The following is a 20,100-nucleotide window of genomic DNA, read 5'->3' as shown; positions in this document are numbered from 1 at the left end:
GGAATCTCCAAACACTGAGAAAAAGAATAGGCTTCCCAGAACACTTGTTCTCTATCGAAAGGAGTCAGGAGGAGCCTGGGACTCCTGTCACTGCCTACCATTTAACAGGCACAGCTTCATGTCTACTACTGACCTTAAGTCCATGCATGAGGCTAAATATTATGTCTATTTTTATGTCATTCCTGACAAGAGGTCCTTGGTCCTAGGGATAGATTTTATACTGTTTTTCACATTGCATTATGAAACTAAACTGAATTCAAAATTTCAAATGGAAACATAACGAATTAAGTCATTGACAGAGAAGTTAATATTTACCCATTGCAACTCAATTGTAAAACAATAATAAATTTGCAAATAGTCCATTTGATTATAAAATGTCTGCCATTATTGTTAGACATAATTTACTTTCATATAGCCTATGAATTGGAAGAAACTTGCAACTTGATTGGAAGAAAGGGATTCTCATCATATACATCTGTCCTCTCCGACAACTAATAGAGCTAGCTACATATGAATGTTTACATTGAAATGTGTCTTGTCCATATCATTTTTAGAAAATAATATAGCTAATGTTGTTACATACTGTGATTCTATACACAATCTTGCAATCCCAAAGAGCAGTATTTTACATTTTCTGAACTACCATTTGTAGCCAGAAACAAATAGAACAGGACTATTTAGGTGTTTATTTAAATTTTTATTACCTCACAGTTTCTATTCAAATCTCAGCTCACTAGTTTTGGCTTTCTACACTGCAATAATAACAATTATGACTTTTAATATAGAGGAAAACACACAACACTATTTTTAAAATTCAAAAACCCTCCTTAAACCTTCAAAGGTTTTCTTTTCACACATCTATTTCAGTGAACATCCTAGTATCTGTAACAGATGTGGTATCATGTTCCTCTAGGTTAATGTGGGAATGCACCTTGTTGGGTGCAGGAATGTAAGAAGTATTTGAAGAAAATGAACAATCTACAGAGTTCACAATCTACAGTGAAGAGTTTTGGTTATTTAGCTCAGTTGATTACATACCTTGCCCAGTAATTCTCCCAATGTGACATCTTCATGATTGAGGACCCACTTTTTATCCTGTGGTAAAGAAAATGAACAGTTTTTCAGCCCAAGTAAGAGTACATTTCCTGTGAGATGCACTTAAGGAAGTGGGAAATAGACCTGAGGGGATATTTCATTCAAACCATTCAATCTACAGCACACTAAGAAGTTGTAACCTCAAGAGGCTATAAAACAGATTTAAAAATATTACTACACAATAGGATTTTAAAATCTACATTATACCAACTTCTATCAGAAATTTCAGCTGTCAAAATGATGGTGTCCCCATAACTAGAACATAGCATGCACTTTTCTCTCCCCATGAAGTATAGGCTATGCTATTATTTGCTATTTTAAAAGTTTTGTACCTTAAGTACATGAGAGAATTTCATTTTACAATGCAAAATTTGTAGTTCTCCCTTGATCATAGAGAATTCTTTTTGTACCCAGACCACATTACTAAGAACTAATTTTTCCACATATAAACTGGCTGTGCATTATCGCTGTTTATGACACTGAATGTAGTCTCAATCTTTTCTAAGTAATTTCCTACAGTGTAATAAAGAAGCAAAACTATGGTACATGAGACCACTGATGCAAACATGCCATTATAAAACAGCATCCTATTATCTGACTTTAAGAACTAATTACTACTAAGGGAGTAATTTATCACCTAAAAATCTCAGCTATTAAACACATAAATAGTAATGTTATAAAGGCATACAATTTTTTTTTTTTTTAAGGAAAAAGGAATGAAGCAAGGAATAAGGAGAGGTTGTGGGGAGAAGAAAGAAAAGGAGGGAAGGCAAAACAGAAGTATGCAGGGAAGAGAGGGAGAAGGAAAAGAAAATCCTGGACTGATATATTTTATTCAGAATTTGTTTTTAATTAGTGTTAAAATACAGTATTCCCCCATTACACATGTCAAAATATAATTATGATTTATAAAATAAAATACAGCAAGTAAACAAACATCTTGAAGTGAAAAGCCACCTAACTACAGCTTAACATGCCCTGGACAGCCATCTGACGTACTTTCAGAAACAGCACAAGACACTCAAACACCACCCTCTGTTAGATCAAAAAGGGAACAATTCTGACTTAAAAAATGACAGTTTACATGTATAGGCTTTAAATCTAAATGCAAAGTTAAAGTTATAAAGGTCCTAAAATAAAACATAGAATATCTTTACAACCAAGTGAGTAGACAAAGATTTTAGACAGGCACATAAAGTACTAACAACAAAAAAAACCCTAATTTTGATTTTGATTTAATTTTGATTTTCATCAAAATTAGAAACACTTGTTCTTCAAAGGCATCATTTTTTTAAAAATGAAAAGGCAAACTACAATCTGAGAGAACATTTTTGCAAAGCATGTATCTGATAATTTGTATGTAAACGATAGAGAGAACTCATACCTCAATAACAAGACAATAACTTGATTTAAGAATTTGGGTAAAAAAATTTAAGAAGATGTGCAAATAAACAATAAGCACATCAAAAATGTTTATCATCATTAGTCCCGCAGTGATATACAAATACAAGCCACAATTAGATGCTATTCCACACCTACGAGAATACTAAAATTAGAAAGGTTAACAATACAAGATTGCAAGGATGAGGAAAAACTGGACTCCTCATACACTGTTAGTGAGTATGTAACATGATACAAGCCATCTGAAAGACGATTTGGCAGCTTCTTATACAGTTAAATACACATCTACTTAATGATTCAGAAATTAACACTCCTAGGTGTGTTAATGAGAAATGAAAACATCCACCAAAAATGTTGTAGGCAGCTGTATTTATAATAGTCAAAAACTAGAAACAATCCAATGTTCAGTAAAAGGAGAACTGATAAACAAATCTTGGTATATTTAGACAATTATTATTCAGCAATACATAGGAGTTTACAAGGGATGAATACAAGTGCAAAAATATTCTGTGGGGCTAACAAGCACTAATATACTCTATATACATGCATGCATACATACATACATAATGAGGCCCTTTATATAAACTTCTAGAGATGGACAATTAATCTATAATACTATAAATTGTGGCAGTGTTTGCCTGAGGCAGGGGTTGAAGGTTGACTGCAAAGGGCAAAGAAGAAACTGTGGGTTACAGAAATGTTTAACTTTTTGATATTTCATTGATCTATACTTTTAAAACATGTACATTTTATCATATATAACCTATATATGAATAAAGTTGATTTTTAAAAAATAAGCAAGGATAAAAAATGCTACTTTTCATTTGAGTAGCACTTTGGGGGTTAATTTCACCTCCACATATTATCAAAAGCCAGTCACCAAAGAATACAGTCTGGCAGGCAAGAAAGTTCTTATTTTAAAGTTGAAACACTCAATTTGTTAAGAGCAAACCACTGAAACAGAGCTCTAAAATAGTGAAGAACTAAAAAGCTACAGTTAGATGAAGAAATGCCAAGTAAATCTTTTGGGCTACTTTTACCTTAAGTATTTTGATTGTGAAAGCAGAAACCAATAGACAAAAGAGAAAAAAATAAGCAAAAACAAAAATTGGAATTTTGGTTGTGCCAAGGAGAACGGGCCCTGATCAGATACACCAAATTTTTAACAAGGACCTCAAAGATACCACACTGTGGTAAAAAAAGGCAGCCTGAAAATGGAAGGAATTAAAACCTACCTTCTAATCCTATCCATCAGTGGTGGGACTAAATCATGGAGTGGCAAACTAAGCTTAGGCCAAATTGGCTCACTGCCTGTCTTTGAGTGGACCATGAACTAAGAATGGTTTTTGCATTTTTAAACAGTTAAAAAAGAAAACTTTGTGGCGCATGGAAATTATATGAAATTTCAGTAGTCAATACAAATTATCCACTGTAAGTCACAGAGGGGAAAAAAGCAGAAAAAAATGAATAGTTCCAAGATCTGTGGGACAATACCAGTAGGTCTAACATTCATATCAAAGTCAGAAAATAAAGAGGATGACAGCGCTGAGAAATATTTGAAGCGATATTAACCCCAAACTCACTAAACCAAAGACAACGAAAAAAACCTTTAAAGTGGCTAGAGGGAATGACCCATTATTTACAGAGGAACAACAATCAGAATGACTGGGGATTTATAAACAGAAACCAGGAGGCCAAGACCAATTGGAACAACAGTTTAAAAGTATTTGTTAAAAAAGCTGTCAAATCCAGGTTACTATAACCAGAAACATATCTTTCAGGAATGAGGGTAAAATACAAATATTCTCAGATAGAGGAAAACCAAGAAATTTGCTGCCAGAAGAATTACTCTTTAAAAAAATCACTAAAGGAAGTTCTCAGCCAAAAGAAAACTCAGGATATCAGGAATAAAAGAATAAGAAAAGTGGTAAATGCCAGAATAAATATTACCGAGTTTTCTTCTCAAGTTCTCTAAAATGTGTTCAACAGGTAGAAAGAAAAATGATCATTTTCTGATGAGTTTTCAGATTGACAGAGATTCAATACTTACATACAACAAAGAGGGAAAGGGGCACAGATCCCTTTAGTGATAATATTTCTGCATTCTACTTCAAGTAGAATGTTCAATATTAACTCTTTGTAACTGTGAAAAGTTAAAGATGATTTTGGTAATTCCTAGAACAACCACAAAAAAAAGGTACAAAGCTGTATAATCAAAAATTCAGGAGAAAAAATTTAATGGACAGTAAAAAAGTTTTGTTTTTGGTATGATAGGAGAAAGAGAAACAAAAAACAGAGTCCAAATAAAATGACAGTCTGAAATCCAAACATACCAATAATTACTTAAATATAAATTATTTAAATACAGCATTTAATAGACAGATTGTAAAAAAGAGTTTCAAAAGCAGTCAACTCTATGCTTTCTAAAGGAACTCCTTATTTTTTCTATAAAAAGTAAAAGGATGGAAATAAATATAAAATGTAACGTAAATGATAATAAAACTGGAACATCAATGGTAATGTCAGACAATGTAGACTACAAAGAAAATTACACACGAATGAACAAAGAGGAAAATCACATAATAATAATTAAGTTTCAATTCACCAAGAAAACATGATCATCCCAAATGTCTAGGCTTCAATCACAAATACTTCAAAATTAAGGAAACATTGACAGAACTGAAAAGAGAAAGACAATTTCACAATTGTATTGGAGACTTTAATGATCCTTTTTCAGTAATAAATTGTAGTAAAGAGAAAATCAGCAAGAATATAAAATAACCGAATAACATCAACTAAGTGAATCATATTGATGTGAATCATACTGACATTTATAGTAAAATTCTACTCAATGACAACAGAAAAAAACCTCTTTTTGTTTTTTTTAAAAAGATTTTATTTATGTAGTTTTAGAGACAGGGGAAGGGAGGGGGAAAGGGGGAGAGAAACACTGACATAAGAAACATTGATCGGTAACCTCTCGAACACACCCCAACTGGGGACAGAACCTGTGACCCAGGCATGTGCCCTGGCTGGGAATGGAGCCAGCAACCCCTTGCTTTATGGGACAACGCCCAACCAACTAAGCCACACTGGTCAGGACTAAAACCCTCTTTTCAATTGCACAAGGAAAATTTACCAAATTAATGCATATCATTAACTTGAATCATAAAACAAAAACCACAACATAAAATAAATGATATCATACAAGGCATGCTCTCTGCCAATAGTACAATTAAACTAGAAATCATTAACAGAATTAATGGGACAATTTCCAAATACTTGAAAATTAAACAACTTGCTTTTAAATGATTCATGGATAAAAGAAATAGTCTTACAAGAGAAATCAGAAAAAAATGTGAACTGAACAAAAATGAAAACCACATATCAAAATTTTCAGGTTATAATGCAAGTAGTTACAGGAAAATTTTAGAGCTTTTTATATTAGAGAACAAGAAAGGTCTCAAGTTAATAATTTAAATTTCTATCTTAAGAAGCTAGAAAAAGAAGAGCAAACTAACCCCACAGGTAGCAGAAGAAAATAATAAAAAAAGCAAAAGTAAAATTGAAAATTTAAAAATAGTGAAATCAATGCAAGATAGATTTGATTTATAGCTGGAATGAAAAAACTCTATCTTCATTTCTAACATGCCTGGATCTGATTTTTGGCTCTGAGACAAGATAAGGACAGATTTATAATTTAGTGATTAAGGTCTGAAAATCCCCTGGGATCCCAGGGTGAGTTTCTCTACTGATGGTTTGCAACTGGTCTAATTGGTCTGACAAGCTTAGCTTGTTTAGATAGGCTAGGGGGACATATTTGGTTGTCCAAAAAGTATGGTTTTCTCCATAAAATAAAGGACACATTTTTCATTTTCACCAATACTTCATTGACTTGGATATTTTTAGTATATTGGTTATCTCCCTCATGGTAGAATGTTGATTGTTCTCAATTAATGTCTCAATTTGATCACTATCAACTTCAACTGGTCTACCCGATCATGGAACATCGTCCAGGGAGAAATCTCCAGTACAGGACTTTGCGAACCACTTCTGACATGTTTGATCACTCACAGCACCTTCTCCATACACTGCACAAATCTTTTTTGTGTGTTTCAGTTGCGTTTTTACCTTTCTTGAAATAATAAAGCACAATATGCTGAAAATTGATGTTTTTCCATTCAGCATTAAAGTGGCTACACAAAAATTCACCAATTTCAATGAGTATTTTTTTTAATGTACTCTGATATGACAGCTGTCACAATACAATCTAACAAAGTTGTCTCAAACGAAACTATTAGATCATGTATCTGATCTTGAGGCTTAAGAACCACTCATCTCCAGACCTTCCTCTCGCTCTGGCCCTTAAGGAATCCCGTCTTTCCTGAGTACAAGTCTGTCTGACATTGCCTCTTTCTGTTTTTATTCCCCACAGACACATGTTTGCAAGCACAGTCTAAACTACTCACTGAAATGGATGTAGAAGATATTTCTTTACACAAATACATGTAACACCAGTTACATATATTTTGGTAAATAAAAGAAATAAACTATTCTAATTTAACAGTTAGGCAAGCTAAACAATAACTAGGTGGTTTATGTAAGTTAAACAAATACTTAAATAGTTTATAGGTATTAACATTTGTGTTTTACATTAATATTTAATGTGAGTAACTGTTTTTACTGACCTCATCCTGAAACTTGTATGTAATATTTTGTAGTACACACCTGTGCTTCCAACCTCTAGTTGGGAAAATTTATGATATAATATGCACCTGGAATTGGCCCTCATTATCAAGAGAGGCAGTGTTTCATCACTTGGAAGAAGCAAATTCTCCAGTGTGCTCTAGTCGTAATATACATATTCATTAACTAAGCTTAACAGTACTAGGATAAAGTGGCTTTCAGGTTTTTTTTTTTTCAAAAATTCATCAGAATATACTTTATATCTATTTCTAAATAGATGATTGAACTCTTTCCATGTGTGAAATATAAATAACAATAATGAATTATACTAGAAAGCTCTTTTAATATCTCATTAAAGATCTTCCAAGAGTATTAATAAAAAATTTAAAAAACACATTGAATTGTTTAAATTCTTGGGATCCTTAAAAGTTGCCTATAAATAACGTGCAATTTGCCAAGTATTGTAATTAATTCCATTTTCTTAGGAATAATATAATTTTATAGTATCTTGAGGCCAAATCTTGTATCTGGATAAAGTGACAAATTTTTATAAAACACACACTTTCAGGAAAAGTGTAATTATATAAGAAAGAAGTGATTTATACTCAAAATCAATTGTAAGAAATGAATTTAATTAGCCAGGGTTAGCTTAATGTTTTATGCAAAAATTACAAAGTAGAGAAGAATGAAAGTTTAAATAGAGTGACAGAAATAAGAAGGTCCCTTAACAGTAAATCCAATCTTAGCACCATATTCTAGGACAAAATTCCATAACAATCCTATTTGCTAATTCAATTCTTGTTTCTTATTTCTCAGAATCCTTGTTTCTTATTTCTCAGAAAAACTTCTGGTTTTCAGAGATTAACTAGAAAATATGGACAAAAGGTAGGAGAGGCTGAAACAGAAAGAAGCAATATCAATTAAAATGCTTTACAAAATGAATTAAAGGGAAAGAATTTTCTGAAACACAATTGAGGTTAAAATTCATAACTAAGCAGTTAGGTAATTTCCAAGTTAGCTCCGTATATTAAAATGAATTTTTATATATCTTCCTCAAAATGAAAGATATAATAAATATTATCATAGAGAAAGCATATTTAACTCACAGAAACTTGAAAGTTTATTCAATATAATCATTTTACCTTACAACTTTAAACCCCATCCATTCTAGTCCCAGAATTGTAAATAAAATTAACTGATGTGAGATGTCTTTTTTCTTTTTAGAAATAATGCAAAAAAGAAATAGTAAACAGAAGAGTGAAAACTAGATATATATACCTGAGATACTGTTTAAACCTAGCTTGCTAGTACCATAGCAATAAGACAATAAAATATAATTACACTCTCTTGCAGAGAAGCAAGACCCCTGAAGAGAACAGTCAGGAAATCTGATCTAGTTCATATAATATACATGAACGGGCTCTCTATAGTCGAAGAGACTATTAGAGAATTTTCCTGGACTCATTTTGAGGCACAATATAATCCACAAGAAGGTACAAAACAACATGGGATGTACCTGGCTATGCCAACTTACTACAAGAAAGCCAAAGCAGTGATAAAGCATGCTGGGCAAAGAATGGAGGCTGAGAGACAGCTCAGAGCAAGCTCCAAATACATCTTACTGTATACATTCATATACTAATTTCTGCAAGAAATTCAGATAAGTTAAACATACTCTCTGTTCTCAATGGCTTTATTATAAGCCTATGAAAAGTAAAGAGACTGAGAAAGAAGTGTGAATACTATAGAGCTGGAACACTGAGGCACATATGGTCAATATTATGAAGACAGTTAAAATTAACTTCACAGAAAAGATGGAAAGATTTCCCAAATCTCTCATAACTTTCCCTTAACTTCCTACAAGCTGATAGAGAAAACCATAGAGTTCTTACTTGAGGTGGTCAGAAGTCACATCTAATATATTTGAAGGGAAAACATTCTACACTGTCCAGGATCCTTGAAAGGAGAAGGTAACACTTAAGTGGAAGCTGTTCTGGGTGAAAAAATAAGGCACAGGGGCATGTGCTCCTGTGCAGGCAAAGCAGCTAGGCGTTGGCAGGAATGCCTGTGGTTCTTTTACCCACGGTTGGTGGTTGCCGTCATCCCACCAGTACCAGCTTTCTTCTCCCTAACCTTTCCTCAAACTGGAGGGTTTATTTCATTCCCAGCAAACACACTCCCAGTTTACCAAGGAGCTGCCTCTGCCACAGGCCACAGTAGCCACAGAGCCTATTTAACTCAATGCTACCATTACACTTGAGAGGAAGAAGTGAAAGCCTAGGGAGAAAGAGTCTTGGAAGTTTTTAAATAAAAATCTTAGGGAATAAGGGTATAGTACGTTAGATTCTTGCTAAATGGTGGCTATGACCTACACATTGGACACACTGTAGATAAATTTAAGAATCTAAACATCATTGCTAGCATTGATTCTCTAGGAAATTTCATCTCAAAAAAAAACCCCAAAAAAACAAAGATAAACACGTAAAAGTGTACTCTGTTAAGTATCATGAGTACTAACAGCACCCATATCGTGCTACTCAAAAAGAGGTAGAATTTAAGAAAAGCCTTGAACATGGACATAATTCTGATATACCAAAAGGAAACAATGACTTCAGCAAAGACTAACCTTCAAAAAGTAGAAATCTAGGTCAAATGAGTATGCTGATATGGTGGAAGCAAAGAGTTCTTAAGGGGAACCGTGTTGAGTGAAAAACTAAATATACTTGTTGAATAACCACAGAGAGCTTAAAATGCTCAGCAACCTATCATTCATTCAACCTTAAAACCACAAGTTGCTAAACTTTAGTGTGTGTATGCGTGTGAGTGCGTGTGTGTAACCCATTAATTCTTAAACATGTGACTCTCTACTATACCAATGTCTGATATATAGAATCCTCAAAAAGAGAAATTGAAGTGATGTGGTCACTGGACAAACTGGTGTAAACACAATTTGCCCTGCTCCTTTCCTCTAAGTATGCCTATAAACCCTGGAAATAGTGCTAGGGAAACCAAAGAACTCTGACAGGTGGTTAAGAGGAAGGCGAATTTCTTTGAGATCCCAGGAGTAGAGGAACAACAGAGGCAGGAAGACTATGTCCCCACCAAACAACAGAAGGAGGCTAGACTCTCAACCTAGCCACAGAAGGCAGCCCAGGTAGGTCACTTCATCTCCTAGATCCCATGGTAATCCTCCCCAACACCAGCTGCAAGGGGATGGCCTGGGAGGCCAGCTAACAATAAGCAGTCAGGTGAAGTGCTCCGTCTCCTACAGGGCCTGAGACTCCCCTGCCTACCATAATATAGTGAGGTGGCCAAGAAGCACCAGCAAGATGGACCCCAAGCAACCAAGCTGGCAAGTCTCTTAGTCCCTGTGGGCCTGCCAACTCCTTCACCAACTGAGAAATAGCAAGGTGGCTAGGTCTCACTACAAGGGAAACATGGCCAGAAAAAGCAGCCTGGCCCAGGAAGCCTCTTTGTCCCCACAGAATGAAGACATTCATTTCCTGCCTAGACATGGGGAGCAGGAGGCACTGACAGAGAGGATCCCATACCCCAAAACCAGCACCCCGTCCAGAAAGCATTCTCCATTCCCCAGAGGCAGGGAATTCAGCCAGCCAAACACCAAACAGCCCGTGTGCCTGAGACTCCTGTTTGTCAGTGAAATACCTGACAGTCCAGCCAGAGGAAACTCTATCCATCCCAACACACCACTAAAGGAGCAAGTGGGAACCAAATAAATGAGAAAACCATATTAATGTTACAAAGGGTCTAAAACTAAAACTGGCACCAAAATCACAGCCCATAAACTAGGCCAGGACAGGCATGCTAAACCTAAACAAGGTAACTGCAAAAATAAGAGATTTAAATAGAAGCAAAAGTCTCCTAACAAAACAGATAAAATGTCCAGGGTACAATGAAAAATCAATACCAACAGCCCGGAAATCACAAACTGAATGAGAAAAGATAGTCAACTGACACCAATGCTGAGACAGATCAGATGTTGGAATTATCTGACAGGGACTTTAAAGCAGCCACAAAAATGCTTCCAACAACCAAATTCTCTTGAAACAAATGAAAACAGATTGTTTCAGCAATAGAAACAGAATTATTTTTAAAAATGATAATATAGAACTGAAAAGGAAAAACTCACAGAATGGACTTGTAGTAAAGATAACAGAAGATAGAATAACTGAACTTGAGGACAAATCAACAGAATTTACCCAATTTAAACAACAAAAAGAAAATAGATTTGGGGGGGAATTAAACAACCTAAGGGACCTATGGGACAATAACAAAAAATCCCACATTGTTTTCATCACAGTCCCGGAAGAGGAGGAAAAAGAGTGATGTTGAAAGACAATTTGAAATAATGGCTCAAGTTCCCCAAATTTGGTGAAAGACACAAACATGCAAATGTTCAAAAAGCTTAGAGAACATTATGTAGGATAAACCCCCAAATCCAAGCTGAGACATACCAAAGTTAATCTGAAAATTGAAGACAAAGAAGAGTCTTGACAACAGCCAGAGAGAAAGGACACGCCTACAGGAAAAGACCAATTCAAAGGACCCATCCCTCCTCTGAAACTGGAGTTCAGAAGAAAGTTGCATAACATTTTTCAAGTGTTAAAGAAGTGTCACCTGCCACTATGTGTAGGAATGAAGGACAACAACATTCTCAGATGAAGGACATCTGAAAGGATGTGGTCAAAAATAAATCTAAAATGAGTTCTGATATTTTCTTCCCACACCTCAAAAGATTGTTTTGTGTACCCTAGACACTTTAAAGAGGCTGACACTGCAGACAGAAGGTTACATGGGATAGGAGAGACATAATGAAAGTGGTTGTGGGACAATTCCACCTTGTTCACCTTTCACAATAACTCTGTGAGGAAAGGATTAACAGAGAAGGTCCATTTTATTCTGTTTCTGCTTATCTTCATAGTCCTGATGATGAGCCTTAGTCAAACTGAAAAATGAAGCTACTAGAATGTCTGAAAGTTACTGAGTAATGTTAGTTCATGGGCCTGAAGTGACAAGCCAAGATGAACACATCAGCATGTTTAAAGTAAACATGAAGAGTGATGTGGTGCAGCTGGTTCCTGGTTGGTTTACCATGTCTGGTCACGTGACAGATATGTGCTCAGCAACCTGTGGGAACTCTGGACTCCAAAGACTCAAATATAATTTCCTGAGCAATAGAATACTGTAAATGTCTCTGCAATTTGGAGGTGGAAAGAAAGACATGCCCATGCAATTCCTGCATAAATAGGGCAAGGAAGCCTGCGTTTGACCTTTCCTTTATTGCCCCTGCTGTTCCTGCACGTGTCCTCTGCTGGAATAAATCTTGGCCTTGAGTATAACTTTATATGAAGTTATGTGAGTCTTTCCAGTCAATCAGTGAATGAATGGGTGATGGTAGGACAACTAAGGCACTCTGAGGGCTTTGAGGGTTGTTTTTTTTTTTTAAGAATTTATTTATTTATTTTTAGAGAGGAAAGGGAGGGAGAAAGAGAGGGAGAGAGAAACATCAATGTGTGGTTGCTAGGAGCCATGGCCTGCAACCCAGGCATGTGCCCTGACTGGGAATCGAACCTGCAATGCTTTGGTTCGCAGCCTGTGCTCAATCCACTGAGCTACGCCAGCCAGGGCTGGCTTTGAGGTTTTGAGAGATAAGTTACTCAGGCAAAAAAATGGCAGAAGCAGTGTTTGAAACCACATCTTTCTGATTGTGAAGATGGTAACCTTTCTAATTGTAGTGTTTGCCAAAAAATAATAATTTAAAGTGATGCATATGACTCTCTCAAGTTCAGAGAATGACTATCATGCGATTATCAGTTTTATCTAGCTAAAACAATGGATTGTAACATTCTATTTCAATTTTCAAGTTCTAGTCCTAAAGATTTCTTATTTTAAAAATGGTTTTATTTATTTTGAGAAAGAAGGGAAGGGAGGAAGAGAAACATCAATGTGTGGTTGCCTCTCTTGCACCCTGTACTGGGGACCTAGCCTGCAAACTAGGTAGGCACTTGCCCTAGACTGGAAATCGAACCAGTGATCTTTTGGTTTGCATGATGGCACTCAATCCACTGAGCTACACCAATGAGGGCCTAAAGATTTCTAACTTCATATAGTTTATACTTTGTTTTATGTAGTTTATACTTTTTATACTTTGTTTTCAGCAAATTATTGCTATGTAATCAATTATAGATTGCTCTTCATTCACTTGACTTACTAGATTATAATTTAATTTAAAGCTTTTGCACAATCCTTTCTGGCCAAAATATAAAATAACAATAAAACTTTCAAGTTATAATCAAGTAAAATGGTTTTATATATCTGGCAGAATATAAACTTTACTTTGTATAACCTATAATCTAAAAATATGACTCATGCTTTATTCAGACTACTCTTTCCAGAAGATAATGTATGACAAAGTTTCACTTTTCCTGCAGTAACTTTTTACCAATTTTTCTATACAATTTACTTTTTTTCTATTTATTGATTCAAGAGAGAGAGAAAGAGAGAAAAAGGAAGAGAGGAAGAGAAACATCGATGTGAGGCAGCAACTGGTTGCCTCTTGCACATGCCACAACGGGGGGCCACACCCACAACCCAGGCATGTGCTCTGACCAGGAATCAAACCAGCAGCCTTTCTGTTTATAGAATAGTGCCCGACCAACTGAGTGACACTGGCCAGAGCCAATTTTTCTAAAAAATTTAAAGGAATCAACAAAAGTAAGCCATTACTGTAGCATGAACATTATGTTCTTGTAAAACCATGTTTAGCCATGATTAGGTATAAGAGTGGGCATGATTTATAAGAATAACTGGAAATAAAACTAATTACAGCCTTAAAATATTAAAAGCTAAATCTTAAATTATTTTGGCCTCACAAAAGTAGCTATTTTAAATGAAGTGAACAAAACAGCAAATAAGCAGCTTCTCCTTTGTTCACCTGCAGAAGACAACTAGCCACAATCTGCTCGGCCTGCAGGGGACTAATCGTGCTTCTTGGTGGACTGCCACAGGGTACAGATGGTCGTTATTTACTGCGCCAATCAGTCCCTGCCAAATTGCCCTGGGATGGCTGCACATTGCTTCCTAAAGTCATCCCTTCAAAGGGCTTTACAGGGATACAGGGGCATATTTCAAATTAATCTCAAGCAAATAAGTCAGAGTGATTAGGAGTATGACATAAATAAACACCACACTAAGATTCTTATTCAGTTCTCCAGGAAAAAGGCCTACCTAAAAATACTTCTAATGTGGCTGCAAAACCCTGTTATTCTAACCTTACATATCTTCCTTACATTCAAAATTCAAATAATAAAGGTTCTCTAAAGAAAATGAGATTTTAATGCAACATTTTAACTTTAAATTTTTTTTTTACTTTATTACTTCTGCCTAAAAAAAGTATACAAAAATTCACTAATACAACTATTTCCATGTAAGAGCCAATGTAATGTAGGTCCAAGTTGACAACTTAGGTGCCAGAAATAGTGGAAATATAAGCTTTACTACCACATCATGGTTAAATGAATGGGAGTAATCAGTCAGTGTAATAGCAAGAAAAAAAAGGCAAAAATTTAAATATAGACTTGAAAAAATTTCTCACCACAAAGATTTAACAGCTAAAACAGATGAACTTCTGAACATACTGACAAATGACATTTCAGAGCCTTTATTTTGAAGCCACAAGCCCAACATATAATCCTAAGAAATAATAATTAACAAAATGCCGTAACACAGAACAAAATGATTGTCAGGGGCTATAATTTTTCTACTATTCATACTGAGAAATAACTGCCACCTCTACTTTTATACACAGGTTTGCAGTCAGTCTGCTTCATTACCTGCTTAGCCTGCTTAGCATATTTGTTCCATTTAAAAATCTCGGACATACCATATTTTTAGAGTTCAGGGATTATTCAGAATTTGATCAGCTTTGTCATTAAAGTTATTAGGGTTACTTTAGAATAAAAATTCTCATTGACAAGTATGCAAAGTAGTCTGCCTGTCTTGTCATTCATTCATTTTGGTAATTGAATACTTGTTTTAATGCTCTATAAATTAATTCTAAATAATCCAAAAGCTCTTTTCCCCAAAATGGGTCTTATCTAGAAACACTTGCATTATCACCTTAGAAAATATTTCATTATAATTTGCAAGTTCCAAAAAGAAAAAAAAAGAGGTTTTGTATGTGTATGGTATACTTTTATCCTGTCTTTATAAAGAGAATTTTGATCTTTACTTTTAATTCACATCTACTCCATTTACCTGCTTAGGTGATGAAATTCTTTTTCTATTAGTATATCACCAATTGAAATAAATGCTGTATAACTCTTGGAACATATACTAATATTTTCCAATTCATTTTCATTCATCTAAACTTTAGAATACCACTTTTTGACTAAAACTGTCGGAGCCAACACTCCAAAGGCAGATGTGCAGCTGGTATATGAAAAAAAAATGCTGATACATACCCTTTCTAAGTTCTGGAAACTGAGTGACTAAAATAACCAGCTAGGAAAATATTCAGGTTCAATTTGATCTAACTCTTACAAGAAACATCTCATTATTCTTCCATAAATCCCAAGTCATAGATTTATCCCTTCTGCTGATGGAATTCAGTTTAACAAACAAAATGTGAATGGCAAAAAGGTTCATTAAAATGAGAGCAAAGTCTAGATTCTGTTCTTAGGAGATTATTATCCAGTGAGAATATGAACAAGAAAAGAGGATTAGACAGTAGCTTTATCCCTCAAGAGCAAAAAAAATATGAAAAGTGTAGCTTTTTCCTTTTAGTCTTAGCATCCACCCCTTCTCCTACAATATTGAACCTAACAATATTGAACCTAAAGACCACTGTAACACTCTCTTGAGATTTCTTGCTTTCATGCTCCCCTCATATACATTTTGAATGCATGAGGAGAGAATTGTTAGTGACTTTTTAAAATGTAATTAACCTGTCATTCCTTTTATTAAAACACTCAAATAGTGTCACACTAGTCTTGGAATAAAATGCAAACTCTACCATAGCAAGCTAGGGCATAATTTGGTTCCTACAGCCCTTTCCTTACCTTATTCCATTCCCTCCTTTGAAGCAGTCTTTTCATTCTTTATATAGACTAAGGCGTTGGTTATTGTTTATTTTCAACCTCTGTACATTTGTATTACTAAGTCACTCTACCTGGAACTTATTTATCTCTGTAATTTCTTTCATAGGTGACCCTTTTTCATGCTCCTGGTCTTTGACTCAAATTTTATATCCTAAGAAGAGATACAGCCCTGGATGATGTGGCTCAGTGGGTTGAGTGCTGGTCTGTGAACTGAAAGGTAGACAGTTTGATTCCCAGTCAAGGCACGTGTCTGGTTTGTGGGCCAGGTCCATGGTTAGGGGTGTGTGAGAGCCAACCTATTGATGTCTCTCTCCCTTTCTTTCTCCCCACCTTTCCCTCCCTCTAAAAAATAAAATCGTTAAAAAAAGAGAGAGAAGAAATACAGTTTTATCTGACCATCCTTTCTAAAATGGAATTCAAAAGGTAGTACTACATATCTATATTATGTCATTAACACTTGTGAGGCCCAATATCCCATATCTAAATATGTAAAAGTTATATATATCAACTCAACAAACTGTTAAATATAACATGGTCTATCCCATCAGTTTGACAAGTATATCTCCTAACAAAACCTGGAAAGTCAAATATTCACTTCTCAAGAGCTCTACACTTGAACATGGCAAAATAGGAAAAGTCTGCTCCAGGCCTCACACTCTAAGCCTCCCTCTTTCCTTCTCACTCGTGATTCCATCATTTCCTCGAGTAGTCTAGCACACATATGCCTATAGATATTGCATCTTGTACATCCAAACTGCATCCATTTATCCCATGGACAGCCCCCCACCTGTTAGCCACCCATTAGGCAAGAGGATGGGTAGGAGGTCTGGGCAGGCCATGAAAGTAGACTCAGGGTTGCTGAGGCAGAGAATCTGAACTCCTAGTGTCAAGGGGCACTTACCAGGTACAAATGGCACACATTCCAGATGCTACAAACCCCTCAACTGTAGGCACAGTACAAAGTGGAGCCAGAGTAGGAGCAGTGGAAACTCCTTCTGGGCCTAAGGACATCATCGCTTTGCTTGTCTCCTTTTACAGAAATACTAACTTACAATTATCTTTAAATGTATTTACCTTTCTATGTCTTCTCCCTCTAAAATGTAAGCTGCACATGTATAGGGGCTTTGTCTGTCTTACAATGTCTGACACATACATAGTTGCTATTAAATCAATACTTGTTTGATTAAACTTCTCACAATGACATAACATGAAAACACAACAACATTTAGAAAAAATACACATATTTTATAAGGTCATATTTCACAAATAAATATCTACCAAATCCAAGGAAACTAATCATTTGCATTTCAATTAATCTCATTTGTATGAGACACAGTTTAGTAAATGTTATCTACTTTATAAGATGAGATATATGCTGTCTATCCTAAAGCCTTAGTAATTTTATAATGTATTAAGAAAAATACTGAATCTTTCATTAAAAATTAAAAATTAATGGTAAGAAGAAACTAGCCAATAAGAAACCTTACTTTAGCAAGAGAATATTCTCATATATACTCTATTCAGTACATTAAAATATCTAAAACATGCTCCTGACAAATCAGAACCTAGTAAAGTTAGAATACTAAAAATAAAATTCCACTTGTGAGTTAAAATTTTATTAAATTACTTGACATTTAAATATACTAGGCATTTTGTATCAAATAGTATCTTCTCAGAGAAATTTTATCTGACTACAAATTCCTTGTTTTCAAGATTAAAAGAATGATCCAGGAGGGTTCCACAGCAGAAAACCCAGTATTGTGGCCTCTGACAGCACTCTTATTCAGGTCAAAAAAAGTTAAAAGACCTATAGTTAGTTCAAATTTAAACTTTACAATGTTCCTGCACACCTGATATAAATCTAAATGTGTTAATTAAAATGATAATAGGATAGCACTGAGTGCAGCAAAAATAAAATTCATTTCTCTCTCAATCTAATCATGAAGTGAGTATGAAATATTTTGGCATTTATGATAACAGAAGTGTAAAGTAACTACACTAGAATCATTCTGCTTACTATGTGAAGCAAAACACTTCAAGTAATTTGAATTTATAGGAGAATAAAGGCAAAATGGTCCCTTAACTCTTGGTAACAAGTCTACCAATACCATGATGGACTTTATGCATTGAAAGTAATAAAAACTTCATTTCATTCAGAGTAGTACCAAATCAAAGAGGATCATTTCAACATATTCTGGTGGTACCAAGTCAAGACCAGAAGAAAATGTCTAAACTTTTCAGCCAATTATTTCACTGCAGTTATCCAACAAGTAAGATAAACAAACAAAAAGAGTTATTTCATCAGTAAGAAGGCATTTTCTCTTTGTAAAGTGGATGAAAGCCAACTTTAAGATTTCTTTAGAGTCTTCATAAAAGCAAGCAATTTCTACATGTGAACTCTTGGCTGCGTAAATAAAGTCAGAAAGCAGAGGGAGGAAACAAATTCTAAGCCAAAACTCACAAGGGCATATAACAGCTGGATAAAACATAATTAATCTTTCTCACATATCCAGTTCTCTGCCCAGGAAAGGTTTCCAGCAAGTTAAATTTGGTAACAGAAAAGCCCTTCCAAGTCATGAAGAAGGAAACTATAACCTGAATATAGTTATAAAACTACAGATTACTTTCTTGCCTGATCTAAAAAATTAGTGATTTGATGGAATAGCTCTCTTTTTATTCTGTAATTAAGAGTAAAAGAATGTTGGCTTGTTTCTTGTTTAAGTTGGCCTTGGAAGACTTATACATAGGAATTTTGGTTTTATTTTTATAATTGTGGTAGAAAATCAAGATATAACCAAGTTTAGGGTCTATTATACATGACCATAAAATAATATTACTGATTTTTTAAAGCACAATTTCAAAGCAAACTTGTCCCACAAATACTGATCTTGCTCAAAACAAGTTTGGGAATCCATTTTAAAATCTGCTTTGAGAACTTAAGAACATTTCTAATGTCAGTCAATTATCAACTTCTACAAGTAGATTTAATTTTCATAAAGACAATCATTAACAGTGAAATCTGGTAGTGTGGTAGGTGATCAAACTTGGTGAAAAATTATTTGACTACAAAAAAATAAGACTGATTTCAGGTTAGTTAAAAAGTTATCCTTAAGCCAATTCCAAAAGAAATATATTTTAAAATATTTTTAGAACAATGAAGCATTGTTAGAATTTTTTCTGCATGATTATCTTGATAAAAAAGTGTGTCATTATCATCAGTATGTTTTACATTAGTGTCAGATGTACAATTAGATATTTATATGCCTTATGAAGTGATCACCATGATAAATCAAGTACCCATCTGGTACCATACATACTTATTACAACTTAGTCCCTAGATAGAGGGGAAAAGGACACCTAGAAAAGGGCTTTCTTTTATTCTTTCTAATGTATCTCCTTGAGCAAGGGAAACAAAGGAAAAATACACAAATGGTGCTACATCAAACTAAAAAGTTTTGCACAGCAAAAGAAACCATTAACCAAATGAAAAGACAACCCAATGAATGGAAGAACATATTCACCAACAATACATCTTATAAAGGGTTAATATCCCAAATTTATAAAGAACTCATACAACCCAATACTCAAAAGACAAACAACCCAATATAAAAATGAGCAAAGGACCTGAATAGACACTTCTCCAAAGAAGCCACAGGTGGCCAACAGACATGAAAACATGCTCAAGGTCACTAATCATCAGAGAAACTCAAATTAAAATCACAATGAAATATCACCTCATACCTGTCAGAATGGCTATCATCAACAAATCAACAATCAACAAGTGCTGATGAGGATATGG

General features: G+C 34.7%; 1 protein-coding gene across 6 annotated transcripts in view; it reads right to left on the bottom strand.

The window, feature by feature from the left end:
• FER (FER tyrosine kinase) overlaps window positions 1-20,100 on the bottom strand; it is a 383,463-nt gene that overhangs the window by 121,144 nt on the left and 242,219 nt on the right. For all 6 annotated transcript variants that reach the window (XM_036020640.1, XM_036020636.1, XM_036020638.1 and 3 more), the window contains one exon: window positions 1,039-1,095. In XM_036020640.1, the coding sequence (XP_035876533.1) occupies window positions 1,039-1,095 (57 nt within the window). Of the gene's footprint in view, window positions 1-1,038; window positions 1,096-20,100 lie in introns of those variants that run through there.

Source organism: Phyllostomus discolor, chromosome 3 (assembly GCF_004126475.2).
Source record: "Phyllostomus discolor isolate MPI-MPIP mPhyDis1 chromosome 3, mPhyDis1.pri.v3, whole genome shotgun sequence".
NCBI classification, from domain to species: domain Eukaryota; kingdom Metazoa; phylum Chordata; class Mammalia; order Chiroptera; family Phyllostomidae; genus Phyllostomus; species Phyllostomus discolor.
Note: the sequence above shows the minus strand (reverse complement) of the source record. Positions and strands in the feature narration are given on the sequence as shown.